The sequence below is a fragment of the Salvia splendens genome, chromosome 12 (genome assembly GCF_004379255.2).
Source record: "Salvia splendens isolate huo1 chromosome 12, SspV2, whole genome shotgun sequence".
Taxonomy (NCBI): Eukaryota; Viridiplantae; Streptophyta; class Magnoliopsida; order Lamiales; family Lamiaceae; genus Salvia; species Salvia splendens.
In genome coordinates, this window is record NC_056043.1 from 25,722,600 (window position 1) to 25,738,405 (window position 15,806).

The 15,806-nt window shown below is 38.0% G+C and overlaps 3 protein-coding genes across 5 annotated transcripts; 1 reads left to right on the forward strand and 2 right to left on the reverse strand.

Annotated features, from left to right (window-relative positions):
* The first annotated feature begins 3,890 nt into the window (after window positions 1–3,890).
* On the forward strand, window positions 3,891–5,274 carry LOC121759386 (uncharacterized protein At5g39865-like). Its single transcript, XM_042154946.1, has one exon. It carries the CDS (start codon window positions 4,118–4,120, stop codon window positions 4,916–4,918), a length of 801 nt encoding a protein of 266 aa, XP_042010880.1. The 5' UTR covers window positions 3,891–4,117; the 3' UTR covers window positions 4,919–5,274.
* A 965-nt stretch (window positions 5,275–6,239) lies between these two features.
* On the reverse strand, window positions 6,240–11,882 carry LOC121758537 (probable ADP-ribosylation factor GTPase-activating protein AGD11). 3 transcript variants are annotated; one of them, XM_042153919.1, is made up of 11 exons: window positions 11,441–11,882; window positions 11,221–11,341; window positions 10,772–10,852; window positions 8,268–8,352; window positions 8,037–8,112; window positions 7,763–7,926; window positions 7,450–7,678; window positions 7,192–7,308; window positions 7,002–7,097; window positions 6,445–6,921; window positions 6,240–6,357 (listed from the first exon to the last, which is right to left on the reverse strand). In XM_042153919.1, exons 2-10 carry the CDS (start codon window positions 11,267–11,269, stop codon window positions 6,469–6,471), a joined length of 1,350 nt encoding a protein of 449 aa, XP_042009853.1. In that variant the 5' UTR covers window positions 11,270–11,341; window positions 11,441–11,882; the 3' UTR covers window positions 6,240–6,357; window positions 6,445–6,468. The 3 variants fall into 3 exon arrangements, with proteins under 3 accessions (XP_042009853.1, XP_042009852.1, XP_042009854.1); XM_042153918.1 differs by having other exon boundaries at window positions 6,240–6,921; window positions 11,441–11,881; XM_042153920.1 differs by lacking the exon at window positions 11,441–11,882 and having other exon boundaries at window positions 6,240–6,921; window positions 8,268–8,444; window positions 11,221–11,253.
* A 1,006-nt stretch (window positions 11,883–12,888) lies between these two features.
* Window positions 12,889–15,806, reverse strand: LOC121758536 (uridine 5'-monophosphate synthase-like). Its single transcript, XM_042153917.1, has 7 exons — window positions 15,271–15,806; window positions 14,455–14,797; window positions 14,286–14,369; window positions 13,827–13,909; window positions 13,662–13,749; window positions 13,322–13,576; window positions 12,889–13,168 (listed from the first exon to the last, which is right to left on the reverse strand). The coding sequence occupies exons 1-7, from the start codon at window positions 15,732–15,734 to the stop codon at window positions 13,040–13,042; spliced, it is 1,446 nt and encodes a 481-aa protein (XP_042009851.1). The 5' UTR covers window positions 15,735–15,806; the 3' UTR covers window positions 12,889–13,039.

The window sequence follows — 15,806 nt, forward strand, 5'->3', positions numbered from 1 at the left end:
GCCCATATAGAGCGAGCATTACACCATGAGTAACGTCCACTAGCCGGCCCGCGAGTAGGCTTCGTCACGCTGACGCAATAAATAATTTTTAAAAAAAAATTGAATTTAATTAAAAATAATAATAAATAAAAATTTGAAAACGGTAATATTACCGTTTTTCGACCGTTTTCCTTTTTATTTTATTTTTTTTACTCTACAAATACTCATATTTCATCCTCATTTCATAAACAAATACACATCAAATCCTCCAATTCATCTTCATTTCCTCTCCAATTTTCATCTAACCCTCATCACAAAATGTCTGTCGACGGAAACTCTGGCGGTGGCGGCTCCGGCGGGTTTGACATCAACGTGTTTGGCGACTGGGGGCATGTACAACGTGTTGGGTTGTTCCGGTTCCGGTTCGTCTACGCCGGGCACCCAGGGCTCGTCGACGCCGGGGGTACCAACCACCCCATTTTGATGTGGATGCATACGCACGTCCCTCCGCACCGAGGTATTCGCAGGGATTATCCCAAATTCGGGAGGATTATCCGGATGAACCTCATCCTGAAAGAAGACGAGGCGGTGGAAGCTCCAGGGCATTCAACGCCGTGGAGGAAGAGGCGGAGGCGGCCGAGGAGGATGAGGATGTAGGCCGACATCCTTACAGCCGAAAGGACACGATGGCGGTGTACAACACCTGGATCAGCGTCTCGTACGATCCCATCGTCGGGAATCAACAATCCCGTAAGTGCTTATGGGAAAAGGTCACCGTGGCCTACAACGAGATCAAGCCAAGAGGGTCCCGCCGCCGCACATTGAAGATGCTCCGCGCTCACTTTGACCGAGTCGACAGGGAGGTCAAAAATTCTGCGACATCTACAAGAACGAAGCGGCTCATTACCAAAGCGGAGCCACGGGAGCTGACATTCTGAGATCGGCTTTGCGAGTCTACTTCGACGACACCGGCAAAGAATTCAGACATGTCGATGTCTGGGAGGCCTTCAAAGACGAGGAAAGGTGGGCCGGCGGTGTGCGGTCCAGCTCGGGCTCGACCTCGACCTCGAAGCGCACGAAGCACACGGTGAGTGGCCAATACTCGTCTAGTGGGGGCGGTTCGGGAAGCGTCGCACAAGAGGCTGCCTCGCAGGAGGTTGAGGGCACGGCAGACGATGCCGGGGGATCCTCCTGTGTGCGCCTTCAGCCGCAAGGGACCAAGGCGGAGAAGGCGGCTAGAGGGAGGAGGGGCCGAGGCGAATCAAGCTAGGCAGGCTCGGGCTCGGGCTCGAACACCCTATTATCCATGTACTTGACCGTCACGATGGCGGACACTTCCCGCATGATGCCTCCACAATACCAAGCTCATCTTGCCGGAATTGAGTATATGGCAAGACAAATTGGTATTCCGCCTCCAGGTAGCTTGAGTGCACCGCCATCGCCTTCGGGAGATGATTCGCCGGCAGAGTAGTTTTTTTAATTTCTATAAAATTGTATTTTAAATTATGTTTTTTTTTGCCACGAATTTAATTATGTATTTTTTTAGGATTTTAAATTGTAATTTTATTTTATTTAATGAAGTGTGTTTTTAATTAATTGAATTTGTTGGAAAAAATAAAAAATGAAATTGAATGAATGGTAAGTTAAGAGATGGTTAAGAGACGGATAAGAGATGGAGGGTTGCAGGTTCTGTCTCTTAGTTAAGAGATGGAGTTAAAAGTACAGTGGGGCTCATGAATAGTTAAGGGATGAGATGGTTAAGAGACAGCGTTGCGGATGGCCTTAGTCCATTTATATTGTCGAGTATAGTAATTTCCATTTATATCTCTCTCTACTTCGCCGCAACTTAATGAATACTCCCTATGCCCACGATCTAAATTTTCATAATCAAGTGCGGATTTTAGAAAATGTGAAAGAAAATAAGTTGAAAAATTTAGTGAAATAATTATCTCATTTTATATATCTATGTTAGAATGTGAGTATAATGAATTGATAAAAAATAGAGTCCACTTATCAAAAATAGAAAGGGTAAATATGAAAATTATTTTATGGATGAATCAAAATGATAAATATGGACATTATTTCGTGAAAGAGGAGGTAATTTTTTGTCAATTGTCCAAGCCATGCCCGGTAATTTATTTAACTTCATGATTAATAGTCCTAATTTATAACGTCAATATCGACTTCTAAAATATCGAAAGGTTTCTTTTAGGAAGACCTGCGTCAGCGTTTCTAAATAGGAGATGAAAGTTGAATGATATATTACCGACATAAATTGAAGAAAATGTTTGCACTATTTCAGATATTGATTATCGTAAAATTAACTATCGCACATCAAAGTATAATGCTACTTAAATTATAATGTATTCACAACTAGTATACTTTATATTTTCTTATGTATTTCTTAATTTTATAATTCTTTCATACTTAATCTAATCTGCAACTATAGGAATGTGGTCAGTTGCTAACTATTCATGCGTTGCTAACTGCTATCTATGTCGACAACTTTGTTATAGTATATGTGAACACAAAGGCATTTGTATGGTAAACTAAAATTTGTTAACATACAAAATGTCTTTTTATTTTCACATAGCAACAAGAAAGACATTTGTATGTCAAAAAAATTTAGTTAACATACAAATGTCTTCGTATTGACATATTCCCTCTGCCCAAGTTACTTGAGTCGTATTTCATTTTGGGTTGTGTAAAGTTATTTGAGTCATTTCTTTTTGGCTAAAAACAAAACATTTAATCATACATACTTTATTCCTTATTTTACTTTACTCTTGAGTCATTTCTTTTTGGCTAAAAGACAAAACATCTAATTATACATACTTTATTCCTTCTTTTACTTTATTCTCTCGTCTCTTTTACTTTATTCTCTCTTTTACTTTATTTTATTTTGTTTAACTCACTAAACATAACTTTTAAAAATCTCGTAGCGAAAAGTAACGCCTCAAGTTCATGGGAAGGAGGAAGTATATAGCAAAGTTATTAACATAGTCAGCAGTTACTCACGAATGAATACTTAATAATCTACCATTATCCTACTGTAATAGTATATACTAGAGACCCATATAACTATGCGAATTTCTAAGTCTTCATGAATATTCAATTCTGTTTTTAAAGAAAGAGACACGAGGTTCACATGTGATTTTTTTCATTAATACACAAAATCCCAATTTGATTGACGATATATATCACGAATTCGCTTCACATAATTTCACAAATATTAGTAATACCCACATTTCCAAAATTCTCTAGCCACATTTATTGTGGAGATAGACTTCCATAGGCGCACGCTATCATTATACAAAAATATTTACTTATTTATCGTTACAAATATGCTATGTTTATGCACTAAGCTCAAGGGGACTACTATTATCAATAAGTAAAATTATATCAAAAATCAAAGTAAATTTCAGCCCTTAAATCCTTAAATTGGATAATTGTGATAATAATATACGAGCTACATTATTAGACTAAAAGGCGTTAGTACATTATTAGCCGAGCTACATTATTAAACTACACAATCTACATTATTAGACTAAAACGCGTTACATTATTAGTCGAGCTACATTATTAGACTACACAATCTACATTATTAGATGATACGTGACATTAATCTAACTGTTATATCACAAGATCCAATAATTAAGATTTACTTTATTTTTTTTATAGAATTTCACTTATTGATCTGATCATATCTCCTAAGCCCAAACTATTAAATGTAGAAGAAGATATATCTCCTTGAGGTTGGACGTTATTTTTGCTAGTTATTATATTCATTAATGTTGTTAAATAGAATAATTTTCACTAGAAAAGGGAAAATGAAAGAATAACTTTATAAATTAAAAAAAAATCATAAAACACAGTTGAAAAAAGCATTCTCCGCGTTGTCTCTTTATCTCGCCTCTCTCTGCAAACTGATGATAGCGACGTCGACTCTCTCTATCTCTATCTCTATCTCTATCTCTATCTCTATCTCTCCCAACTTTTCAAAAAGTTCCACCTCCTCTCTCTTCTCTACCCCATTTCCAACTCTCTAGAATTGTCTTCCAATCCACGCCTCCATCCCCAACCTCTCCATCGATTCGAAATCCTCTCGATTTCCATCTCCGATCGGAAGAATCTGGAAATGGAATCATCGCCGGATACAATCCCCAAACCGCGTTTTTCATCCTACTTCAATCGATCGGTGACGTTCAATTCTCCACCGGCGGCGGTGGAGGAAGAAGTCGCCACAAAGCCCCTCTACAACCTCTACACCTCCCCCGCGCTGCAGCGGAGCGCCTCGATCTACACCTCCCCGTTTGGCTCGATGGTCTCCGCCGGGAACTCACTCAAGGGCAAAGTCAGGAAATTGTGCTCAATTTTCGAATCCCCCAAACAGCTCCCCACTCCTCCTCCCCCTTCTTCTAAACCCTCAAAATTGCTCGAATTCGCCCCCAAATCAATCCAATCGCCCGTCGCCGACGCTCCATTCCGCCTCCCGGGCACGGAGGACCGAGTCGTGATCTACCACACCAGCCTCCGAGGGATTCGGAAGACATTCCAGGACTGCCACAGCACGCGCATGATTTTCCGAGGGTTTCGCGTGAGCGTCGACGAGCGAGACATATCGATGGACGTGGCGTACAGGAAGGAACTGCAGAGGGTTTTGGGGGAGAGCCACGTCAGCCTGCCGCAGGTGTTCATAAAGGGGAAGTACATCGGCGGCGCCGACGTGATCCGGCAGCTGCTGGAGGCCGGCGAGCTCGTCCGCCTCCTCAAGGGGCTGCCGCTGGGCCCCTCCAAGCCGTGCGCCAACTGCAATGACATGAGGTTCGCCCCCTGCGCCAATTGCAACGGGAGCCGCAAGGTGTTCGACGAGCAGCGGAAGAGGTGCACCGAGTGCAACGAGAATGGCTTGGTCCGCTGCCCCCTCTGCTGCTCCTGAGGTTTGGGTAATTCACATTATTAGGTGAAATGTGTGTGTGTGTGTGTGTGTTTATGATGAATCATAACTCATTGGTTATGTTATGCGGAGGGAATCATCTGTGTATATAATCTATAGTAGTAAATTTAGGTGGATATCGGTTATTCGCCTCGTCGATGCTGTTGTTGTGGTGGTGCGGCCGTGGCTATGGGGTTCGTAGCCATGGCCGATATGCTGCTTGAAAATTCTTTGCAGCCAACTGCGATAATGTATAACTATATTGATCAATAATGTTGATGATGATGGCTTGAAGGAGGACCTCTGGTTTTTCTCAAGAATCCTCTGATGAATACTACTACTACACTCTCTTGCAAGAATTCTTTTTTCTTGTTTATTTTGATTTAATTTGAAGACTGCTCATTGATTATGCAGATAGTTCTTGTTCTTTTTTAACATTTGCATATGCACATGCACTTGTGTTGATTGTTACACTTTCTTGGCTAAATTATAGTGGGATGGATGTATTAAATTTGTTTTTAAATCTGCTTGCAAATCTCGTGGTTTTAAGATATTTTAAATTTGTTTAGATCAAAATATAATATTTACTTGAACATCAACGTGCTCACCAGTTTAAGATTTGCAGCTTCATTTTGCAGCTTTACTTGAATAAATTAGTAAGTACTAATAACTCAGTACAGTTGGAATCTGTGTCAGTTCAACTGAAAATTTAAGATACTCCTAGTTGTTAGAAAAAGAAAACATTTTTTATTTCTAGGGAATCAAAAGTAAGTCATTTCTCAAGTAAGGTATGCATTCTGAACAAGGTATTATGATACTATAGATGAAGAGGATTTCCTTTTGGCAACTCCATTATATCTTATAGTAGTAGAATATATTCATATCATGAACTCTATTAACAAGTGACCTCAGTTCGTGATTAGAGTCTTGGTTGAGCGTGGTACTGAGTTTTTAAGAATACTATTATAAAGGAAACTGAATGAAAAAAGATGAAATACAATGTAAGTCTCAATTTTATAATAAAATGAGTTAGTGGAATGTATGACCTACTTACCATTTATAGTAAATGTGAATCGAGATTCCTAATTGCGGACAGACAAAAACGGCAAATAGTGACTCTAATCACGGACGAAGGTAGCATAAAAAAATTATACCACTTGGAAATCATAGATTACATTATTCATATCCAATTAAATCATTTTCCTAAGATTGTAAATTTGATTGAAACTCTACTCATCTACTGATGAAGACTGATCTTCCATATTAACTCTCTCTCTCTCTCTGTGGTACATATGCAAAAAAAAATGAACATTGATGCATACAATGATACAAAAATCGAGCAAATTATTTTCTTCCTAATTTAATTAGAGTTTAGTAAGAGCAGTCAACGATCCAGTGCTACAAGTCGATGCCGCGCCATTGCACCACTCTTTCTTACAATTCTACAACACATGACATACACAATTTCTGAGATTAATTCTCTATTAACAGATTAAGCAAAAGAGGCCAGATATATATAGGTGACTAACTTGCTAAGAAGCTACATTCTGCAGCTATTGTATGAGAGGCATACATTCAAGCTCAATCTCCAACATTCCCCTCTCGACATTCTGCAACCTAACCGCGATTTGCTGTTTGACCTTACCGTCTTCTAAGATGATGGCACCATCTCTTGCAACGGTGTTCTCCTCTTTGCTTGCTTTCCGATTCTCCTCTTTGCTTGCTTTCTGATTCTCCTCTTTGCATGCTTTCCGATTCTCCTCTTTGCTTGCTTTCCGATTCTCCTCTTTGCATGCTTTCCGATTCTCCTCTTTGCTTGCTTTCTGATTCTCCTCTTTGCATGCTTTCTGATTCTCCTCTTTGCTTGCTTTCTGATTCCCCAGCTGCATTGGTTCACTAAATGACGAAGACTCTGTCGCTGTTGCAGCAGAGACAAGTGGTTGAATATCAATCTCAGCGCTTCCCATGAAGTCGTCGGTTGAGAAGGTGTCCTTGTCGTATACTAGCTGCAAATAAATCATTCAATATAACAAGAACTAAAAATGATTACCGTGAATCAATATCATCTGTTTGTTTCTGATTTTACCAATTTAAGGGGAGGAATATCCTCTGGTATTGACAACATTAGTTTTTCATTCCAAACGGGGTTGAGGTTATTCTTTATCACTCGTGTCTTCATAGACTGCAGCATGAGGAGAAGCCTTGTACTCGTTACAAGAAGCACCATCAATCCAACTGCAGAGAGATCATGAAAAGAGTAGTGAAGAATGGTTTACTTGATTTCCGAGATTGAGGATGACATATGGGTCACTAGAGACCATATCCCGGACAGCTAGGTCAGTGCCTCTCACAATCTTGACGTTAATCAATCCTACAAATTCAACCATACCTGCCTATGGGAAGTGAGAGAAGAAGGTAAAGATTATCCATCTCGATGTACAAAAACTTTGGTATGAATAAACTAGAACTCTATGGACATTAATTTCTTATAACCATAAGGCATATATGGGGCTTATCTATCAACAATTTATTACCATTGTGTTGCTTTTCTTTGTTGCCTTGTGCTCTCGTTTCCAGCTATAACGAAATGCGTTCCCCAGACCATGAATGCGTGTAGTGGATTGTTTTTTGTAGTGTTTCTTCTCAGATCCCGAGTGAGAAGTACAACTAGAAGAATGGCTATGGGATGCTGAAGTTGACGATGGAAAAGGCAAACATGTTGGTAATTCTTTGTTAACAAACTGTTGAAGCTCATATTTTCTCCTGTGTACAAAAAAAAATAGGTTCAGAAAATAGATAAACACACATTTGGAGAAGAAAAAAACCTCAAACAAGATGCTTTACTACCTTATGAAATCAGCACGTTCCTCTACAGAAGCATCTGGTTTTGGTTTTCTGTGATCTTCAGGGATGTTGGTTTCATATTTGAAATTTACAGCATTGTTTCCTCCCATCTCGATTAAGGCATCAACTTCCACATCTGTCCACTCATCAAGCTTCACAGACAAAACCTACAAAGTAGACATGAAAGATCACTGGATGCATATGTGGATTCATGGATTCTCAACTAAAGAAATCCAACTATACTTATAGCCAGTGGCATTATAGATGAGCTCCAGACCTTTGTTATATGCACTCCGAGGCTCCTATGCACACCAGAGCACTTTATACATATGAATGCTCCAATGGTCAAGGATCTGTTCATAACAGATGGAAATATAAGTCGCAATATTTTTTATATATGAAGTTGGGTAGACCTATCTACACCGTCTCCAAATGACCTTAACATAATGGGATTTTTCAACTAAGTGTGATTGAAAAAATCCACTAAAGAGATAATTCTGAGCCTTACACCCATTTAGGATCTGCAGCTCCACAATCGGCACAAAAACCATTGCCAGCTTCAGTTAATATACTCTGCAGCCTCTTTCGGGCACCTGTTCGCATAAAAATGAGTGAAACAAGTTGCAGGCAGCCGTAAAGTTTACAGCTTTCTTGCACGTAAAATATCAATTTGAATCGACAAATCCTGTCAAATGTAAAGGATATCAGAGTATTGGAAACACCACAAGAATACAGAATCAAATGCTTCAACCAAGATTAGTCTCCTGAAGTGAACGCAAATATATATAGTATTAGATGACTTCTCTATTTCAAGTTGATTATTTCTCCCGTTGCTATAAAACACTATCAACTGGATTGAGGACCCTTGAAATTTACAAGCATATTATTTGGTCCAAAGTGGCAGCAAACTTAATTACGTAGTTAAATGTCACATCTTTGCGGTAGTAGGCAACTCGGAATGCCCTTGCAATCCAGGTTGTATATACAGTCATCTTAGTCTTATTAATGCTGGAAAATTACTATTTCCCGTGTTTTAAGAGTAAAAATTCCATGCTCATTCCATACCAAGTGGCATGATTATGTGGTATACCTTACCACTAATTTATTGACAAATGGAAGTAAAAAAGGTCCCACATGCCACATAAATTTAACTCCAATATAGTAAGGTAACGACGTGGCAATTCTTTCATTTATGGAAGGTTATTAGATATGGAATGACTATAGACATGATACTCCAATATCTCCCTTATAATATAAAAATATTTTTATGTGTATTGCATTTTCATTCGGTCTGTGTATTGCATTTTCATTCGGTCTTATCACGCAACAGAGAAGAAATCATCTCCAATTCTCCATCCCTTTTGAATTCCATGGGTAAGTTTTCCTCCATTATCTTTATATGATGTATGTATGTGTTGTTTGACTACATAGATAGTGGAATATGTTATTATATCCATTTTGTAATATGTTTTTGAAAATACACATTCTTGATTTTACAATTGACGTTCTTCTATTACTAATAATTTCATTTTGATTGAATAATGATAAGATAGTGAATCCTTAATTTGAATTTATTAACATATAGTAGTATTTTTAATTGCGTGAATTTATATTGAGTTATACATATTTTTTTCTATGATAGAAATTCCATCTGATTCCTACGTGCGTCTTGTGGAGACTGAATTTGTATTTAAACGTGGAATGACTTTTACGAATGAAGAAGAGGCGTATCAGGCCTATAATGCATATGCCTTCAGCAAGGGATTTGGTATTCGTAAAGGTAAGAAATTTTATAATCGTAAAAACGAGCTTCGAGGATGCACGTTTTTGTGTTGTTGTGAGGGATACTCAGAATTTGCCCCATCCGATGATAGAAAAACTGAAAGGTCACTAAAAAGATGTGGGTGTATGGCTCGTATTAGATTTCATATCGAAGGAGGTGTTTGGGAAGTGGTCGAATTCAATGATTTTCATAATCATCCTTTTGTTGAGGATAATCAAAAGCATTTGATTCGATCGTGTCGAAAAATTACAGAAACGAAGGGAGGCATTCTTAACACCATGGTAGAATCTGGGATTAAAGCCACAGAAGCTTATTCTTACCTAACAAATGAAGCGGGGGGAGCACAAAATGTTGGTTTTACTCTGCAGGATTGTAGAAATTTTGTTTATGAAAGTGGGAGACATATTATGTACTAGTTACCGACTAAGTTTCATAAGATTATACTTTTCGGTGATCTTCAAGTTATTCTATTTGAAATCATACTATTTTATTTTTAGTTTTTGATTTTCTTGTTTATAAAATTTCTTAATATTTTACTTGCTAATAATTGAAAACTGTATAATTTATTATGCTAAGCTATAGTCATAAATTTTATTTCTATAAATTTTTTGTATATATAAATATAAAACAAAGACAAATATTCTTACTATCAAATCCTAAAATAGCACTACTATCAAACAATTATAACATGAAAGTTATGTATACTAGTATGATTACTTTTTTTTTATAAAATATTACTATTATATTGAAGTATATTTTACGCCAATTCTAGGAAATTATAAGAGAGATACTGAAGTATCAAATTTATAATTTTTATATAATAAGGGAGGTATTGGAGTATCATGTCTATAGTCATTCCATATCTAATAACCTTCCATAAATGAAAGAATTGCCACGTCGTTACCTTACTATATTGGAGTTAAATTTATGTGGCATGTGGGACCTTTTTTACTTCCATTTGTCAATAAATTAGTGGTGAGGTATACCACATAATCATGCCACTTGGTATGGAATGAGCATGGAATTTTTACTCGTGTTTTAACCCGACTGCACATTAGGAACACTCGTCACAAGTGCAATAGCAACACATGTTAACTATGAGTGCACTGGCAGTAGGAACTACTGTATTTCAGACTACATGCAACTTGAGCTGATCATTTCAGGACCAAAAAAGGACAGTATCAGCAGAAGCAGAGTTACAGGACCTAAAAACGCCTATTATCACTCACAGAGAGAAGATGGCTGTGATTTCTTCGGGCTGTCCTCCCAGGTTTCCAATTTTAGAAGGTCGTGAAGACAAGAAGCTGCGTCTGCGAAGGTATAATGATCATCAGGATACTCATATTGGCAGATGGCAACATACATCATTTGCATAAGCATCAAAGGGAATGAATGAGCCGATTTACATTACAGCATCTAAACAACATGCAAAGTTTCACCAAGTTCGACAAAGGACATTCTCATGTGGCATCCTAAATGATATCCAGAAACACCAAAATGAGGGCATAAAAACATCTAATGATTAACACTGATCGTACAAATAAATAGCCCATGAAATTATACAATTTCTGAATGCACTTATTCATTAGTTGAAATTCAGATGTATCATCAAACACCACTGTAATTAAGGTGCTTGATCCACAGAAAGAACAAAATTCATAAATTAAATAACCCTAACCTGAAACGTTTTCGGTTTCAGATTCCCCATTCTCTTGTTGAACAGACATTTGGGAATTTCAAACACAAATCACGACACGACGCTAAGATCACAAGAAAAACCCCATTTTGTCGATTTTCTTCTGCATTGGCACGGAAGGGAAGCAACAAACAATTCCCCCAAAAAATCAATATTTTGACCAATTTCAAGGAAAATACAAAATAATTAAGAAAATTCATACAGTGATGTGGGGTAGGGTGTTAATTGAGGTTGTTGTTGATAAAGTAAACCATTGGAAAACTTGGACAAACGTTCACCACAAGTAGTTGCATGGAAAGAAACACAGGTCAATCAGGTAGGAGGCAAATGATTTGTGCGGATGATCAATAGAAGTCAGGATTTCTTATTTAATTTTCGGAAAGAGGAATAATCAGAGGATTGATGATAGAATTTGGATATTTGTGAATTGTGAAAGCAGAAAATTGCAGGCAGAATGTTAAGGGTGGTGGTGGGTGGATAATGCATTATCACTTACTAATAATAGAATTGCAGAAGAAGGTGAATGAATGAGGGAAGAAATATCAACACAGCCATTTTGGGGTTTTGATGAAATGCTGAAAATTCATAAATTAAGTTGTGGTGAATTTGGGGTTTGGAATAAGGTTGTATGTTCATAGCCAAATCTTCCTTATTCTTTTGTGTTGTACATTGCCAATGCACTTCTTATATCATAATTTATTAATTTTACTTTTTCAAAATATCCACATTGTACTTATATTTATTTTAGCATAAAAAAAATAGAGGCTTTATAACATTAACGACGTCGTTTAATATTAACATACGATTAAAATCACCAATATTTCATCCATCGGGTTGGGTAGGGGGAATTGCAAAGTTCCCAAAGTACATGGTAATACCAAAATTACCCTAGAGATTGATTTTTCTCTATATAATTTTATTGTAAATTACGCAAACAATGTGAATTTTTAGATTATTTTGTCGATACAAGTAATGGCCAGCCAGTTTTAATAACAGCTAGCAGAATTACAAGCTTCTTTTGTCTCATTATTGCATGTTTACATCATCCTCACTCTTATGAATCAGAAAAATAAATAATGTCGAATTCATACCCAACTTTGAAACGAAAACCCAGCTTAAATTACAGTTTGAAAATGAGATGCAATATGATTCTCACATTTTCTTAACCAAATTTGAAGAATCTAACAAGTCAAATAGTTTTAGTTATTTTCATGTCATGTCCCAAAAACTAAATATTAGAGCACACATCACTATATATATTTAAAACATAATAAATGGGCATATTAATTTGAATATGACTGGTTACCGAAACCATATTATCCCCTAGATCTGATTATAATTAGTACACCAAAGTAATATCTCATTCTCTCAGTAATTAAAATATACTCCCTCCGTCCGCGAATAGGAGTTTCATTTCTTTCCGGTACGAGTTTGAATAAATGTTAAGAAAAGTGGGTGGAAGAAAGTTGATGGAGTATATATTAGTTTTAAATGATATGCGGGTGGAATGAGTTAGTGAAATGTGTGAGCCTCTTTACCATTTTATAGTAATTATGAATCGAGACTCCTATTCGCGGAGAGACCAGATTGGAAAAGCGAGACTCTTATTCACGGATAGAGGGAGTAATGAACAAAACATATAATTCATCATTTGTGGAAATCAACTTTGCATATCAAGAAAATCGCAGTAAGCCAGGAAGCAATACAAACCAACACAACATTTTTATTCTCAATGTTTGAAATGCCAACTCAAAATTCATACCACGGCGGAAGACATTAGACGAGAAAAGTAGAAGCATTACTACTTGCATTTTACCAAGTATGCGTCCCATCCTTGAAGCCGGTATTCCCTAGCTGCCTCCGCGGGGTTTGCAGCCTTTATAATTCCACGTCCCACAATGATCACATCACTGCCTCTTTCTGAAATGACCTGAGAAAACACATTCACAATATCATTTACCATGGTGAGCACGAGGTAATGAATCGATTTCCAACAAAAAGTTTTGAAAATTATCATCCACGAGCATTCATATTAATCTTAGCTACCAAATGCAGCTTACACCATAAATAAAATGATACTTACAGAGTGTGGAGTGTTGTATTGTTGACCCAAGGCATCGCCACCTTTCACCAATTGAACTCCAGGGGTTGCATGGATGAGAGCTGGATTTCCTGGCCCACCAGTCCATGCTGCTGGATTGACAGAAATGAAGCCAATAACAAAATCCGGATGATCTTCAGCAATTTTAACAGCTGCGGCTGTGTAATCACCCTTTGCCAGGTTACCAGCAGAACTCATTTCAGCCAGCAGTAACAGGCCTCTGCCTTTAGGTAAACCCTATATTACATCATAAAATCCATAATAAATATGAGTAACGTAATAACATCATTCTGATAATCAAAAAAGTTGAGCATGTTCACACCTTTAATTTTAAGCCATCCACGATAGCTGGCCCTGAAATTATATGAGCATTTACTATATCTGCCCAGTCCAGTATACGGAAGACACCACTGTACAAACAAAATAAGACTCTTAACAAAAGTACAAGATGAACTTTATTAAAAGGGAAATCAGTAGAACTTCTTACCTTTCGTACTGCATGGTGACTGTGTTACCAATGTCGGCAAACTTGCGATCTTCAAAGATCAAGAAGTTATGTTTGTCTGCGAGCTTCAGAAGATAAAGAAGAATTAGTTGTTCTCAAAATTTATTTAACAATGTAGCCACTCAAACCCTTTTAATTTCCATTACAGATAGAGTAATGTACAAGAAGTTTCCAGATATTTATGGCATGTTTTCTATCTTCTTCGACCTTTTTCAATATTTTTCTTATTTGGGTGGGGGCGTGGGAGATTTTAACTATAAATTAGATAGCCCATGGAAAGCATGGATGACAAGTGTTCAAATTCCCTAGAGAAAAATAGAATCAGTCAATTTTCATAATGTTTGCACATTGATGAGATGGCTCAAGGGACTGCAACAGTGAAGCACTGATAGCTACAGTTATGCTAAATGTGAAAATAACACTTGGAGAGTAGGGATATACCAAGCGAAGTTTAGATCCAAAATCAGGTGTGAAATCAGGCAATATATCAACATGGGTTTTTAACATGCAGATCTCAGGTCCAACCTGCAAAAGTACCCAACATGCAGATCTCAGGTAGAATAGCCATATTTATTAAATAACTAACTGAATCATTCTTATGTTCCTTTACCTTGTCTGCAATATCAAGCAACTCAGCAGCAGTAGCAACATCAGCAGCCAAGCACAAGTTAGATTCTTTCGTCTTCATAATCTCAAACAACTTCCTTCCTGTAGGATTCTTTGCCAACTTTGCCCTCTCTTCAAATGGAACTCTGACTGTCAACCTTGTGTCAGCTACAACTGGTGTAGGAACCGACACTTGACGATTTTCCTCCAGGAACTTAATGACCATTTTTTCTGTCTCCTCTGACACTCTCCCTTTCTCCTTCAATATCCTCACCATTTCAGTCAGCTTCACCATTGAATGAAGGGTGATTCCATTTTGTGCCAAATTTTCCCTGCCCCCTTGCTCTCTAGGTATATAAGAGAGACATAGAAGAATTTATAAGAAAATCTTTAGAGCAAGAAGCTCAAGCATACAACATTGAACACTCACATCTTCTGTAACAAAAAAAAGAGTAGATGAATCAAGTAACATAAGTGGGCAAACAACATCAAACTGAAACACGTTCATAATCAGCAAATAAATACAAAGAATTTCACAGACAACTTAAAATCATGAGAAAAACTTAAAATCTTACTTACAAATTAAAGATAGAGGGAATATACTTACACCGTTATAACAATTGTATCGATAAACATCAATAAAATACCTAAACTTTCACATTGAAATCCAGCCTCGACCACACAACAATTCCACATACAAAACACACACACACCACCTCATCCAAACAAAGTATGAACAAGTACACACAATTAAATCCAAAATAAAGTGGAGTTAAACTAATCAGAAAGCGAATTACTTATTGGTATTGCGCATACTGACCTATCAATCACGACTACGGCGTCAGTGACTTTAAGGCCGACGGCACGGAGCGGCGCGGCGGTCTCAAGGACGGAGGCGCCGCTAGTAACGAGATCCTCAACAATGAGGCAGACTTGATTTTCCTGGAAAGCCCCCTCGATGGCCTTAGCGGTGCCGTAGGCCTTGACCTCCTTGCGGCGCATGAGCATGGGGACATTGGAAGAGACGGAGATGCAGGTGGCGATGGGGAGAGCGGTGTAGGGGACGCCGCAGATGACGTCATAGTGGGCGGAGGATGGGACGGTGGCGGCGATTGTGCGGGAGATTTGGGAGAGCAGGGAAGGGTAGGAGACGATGAGGCGGAGGTCGATGTAGATTGGGGAGGAGATGCCGGATTTGAGCTTGAAATTGCCGAATTTGACGGCGGAGATATCGTGGAGCTGCAGGATTAGCGACTCCATGGATTGCGGCTGAGGAGACGACATTGTAGTCCACTGAGGGTTTAGTGCTTACTCAAGTGACGGCGACACTTTGTTTTCCTCTCAATAGATAATAGA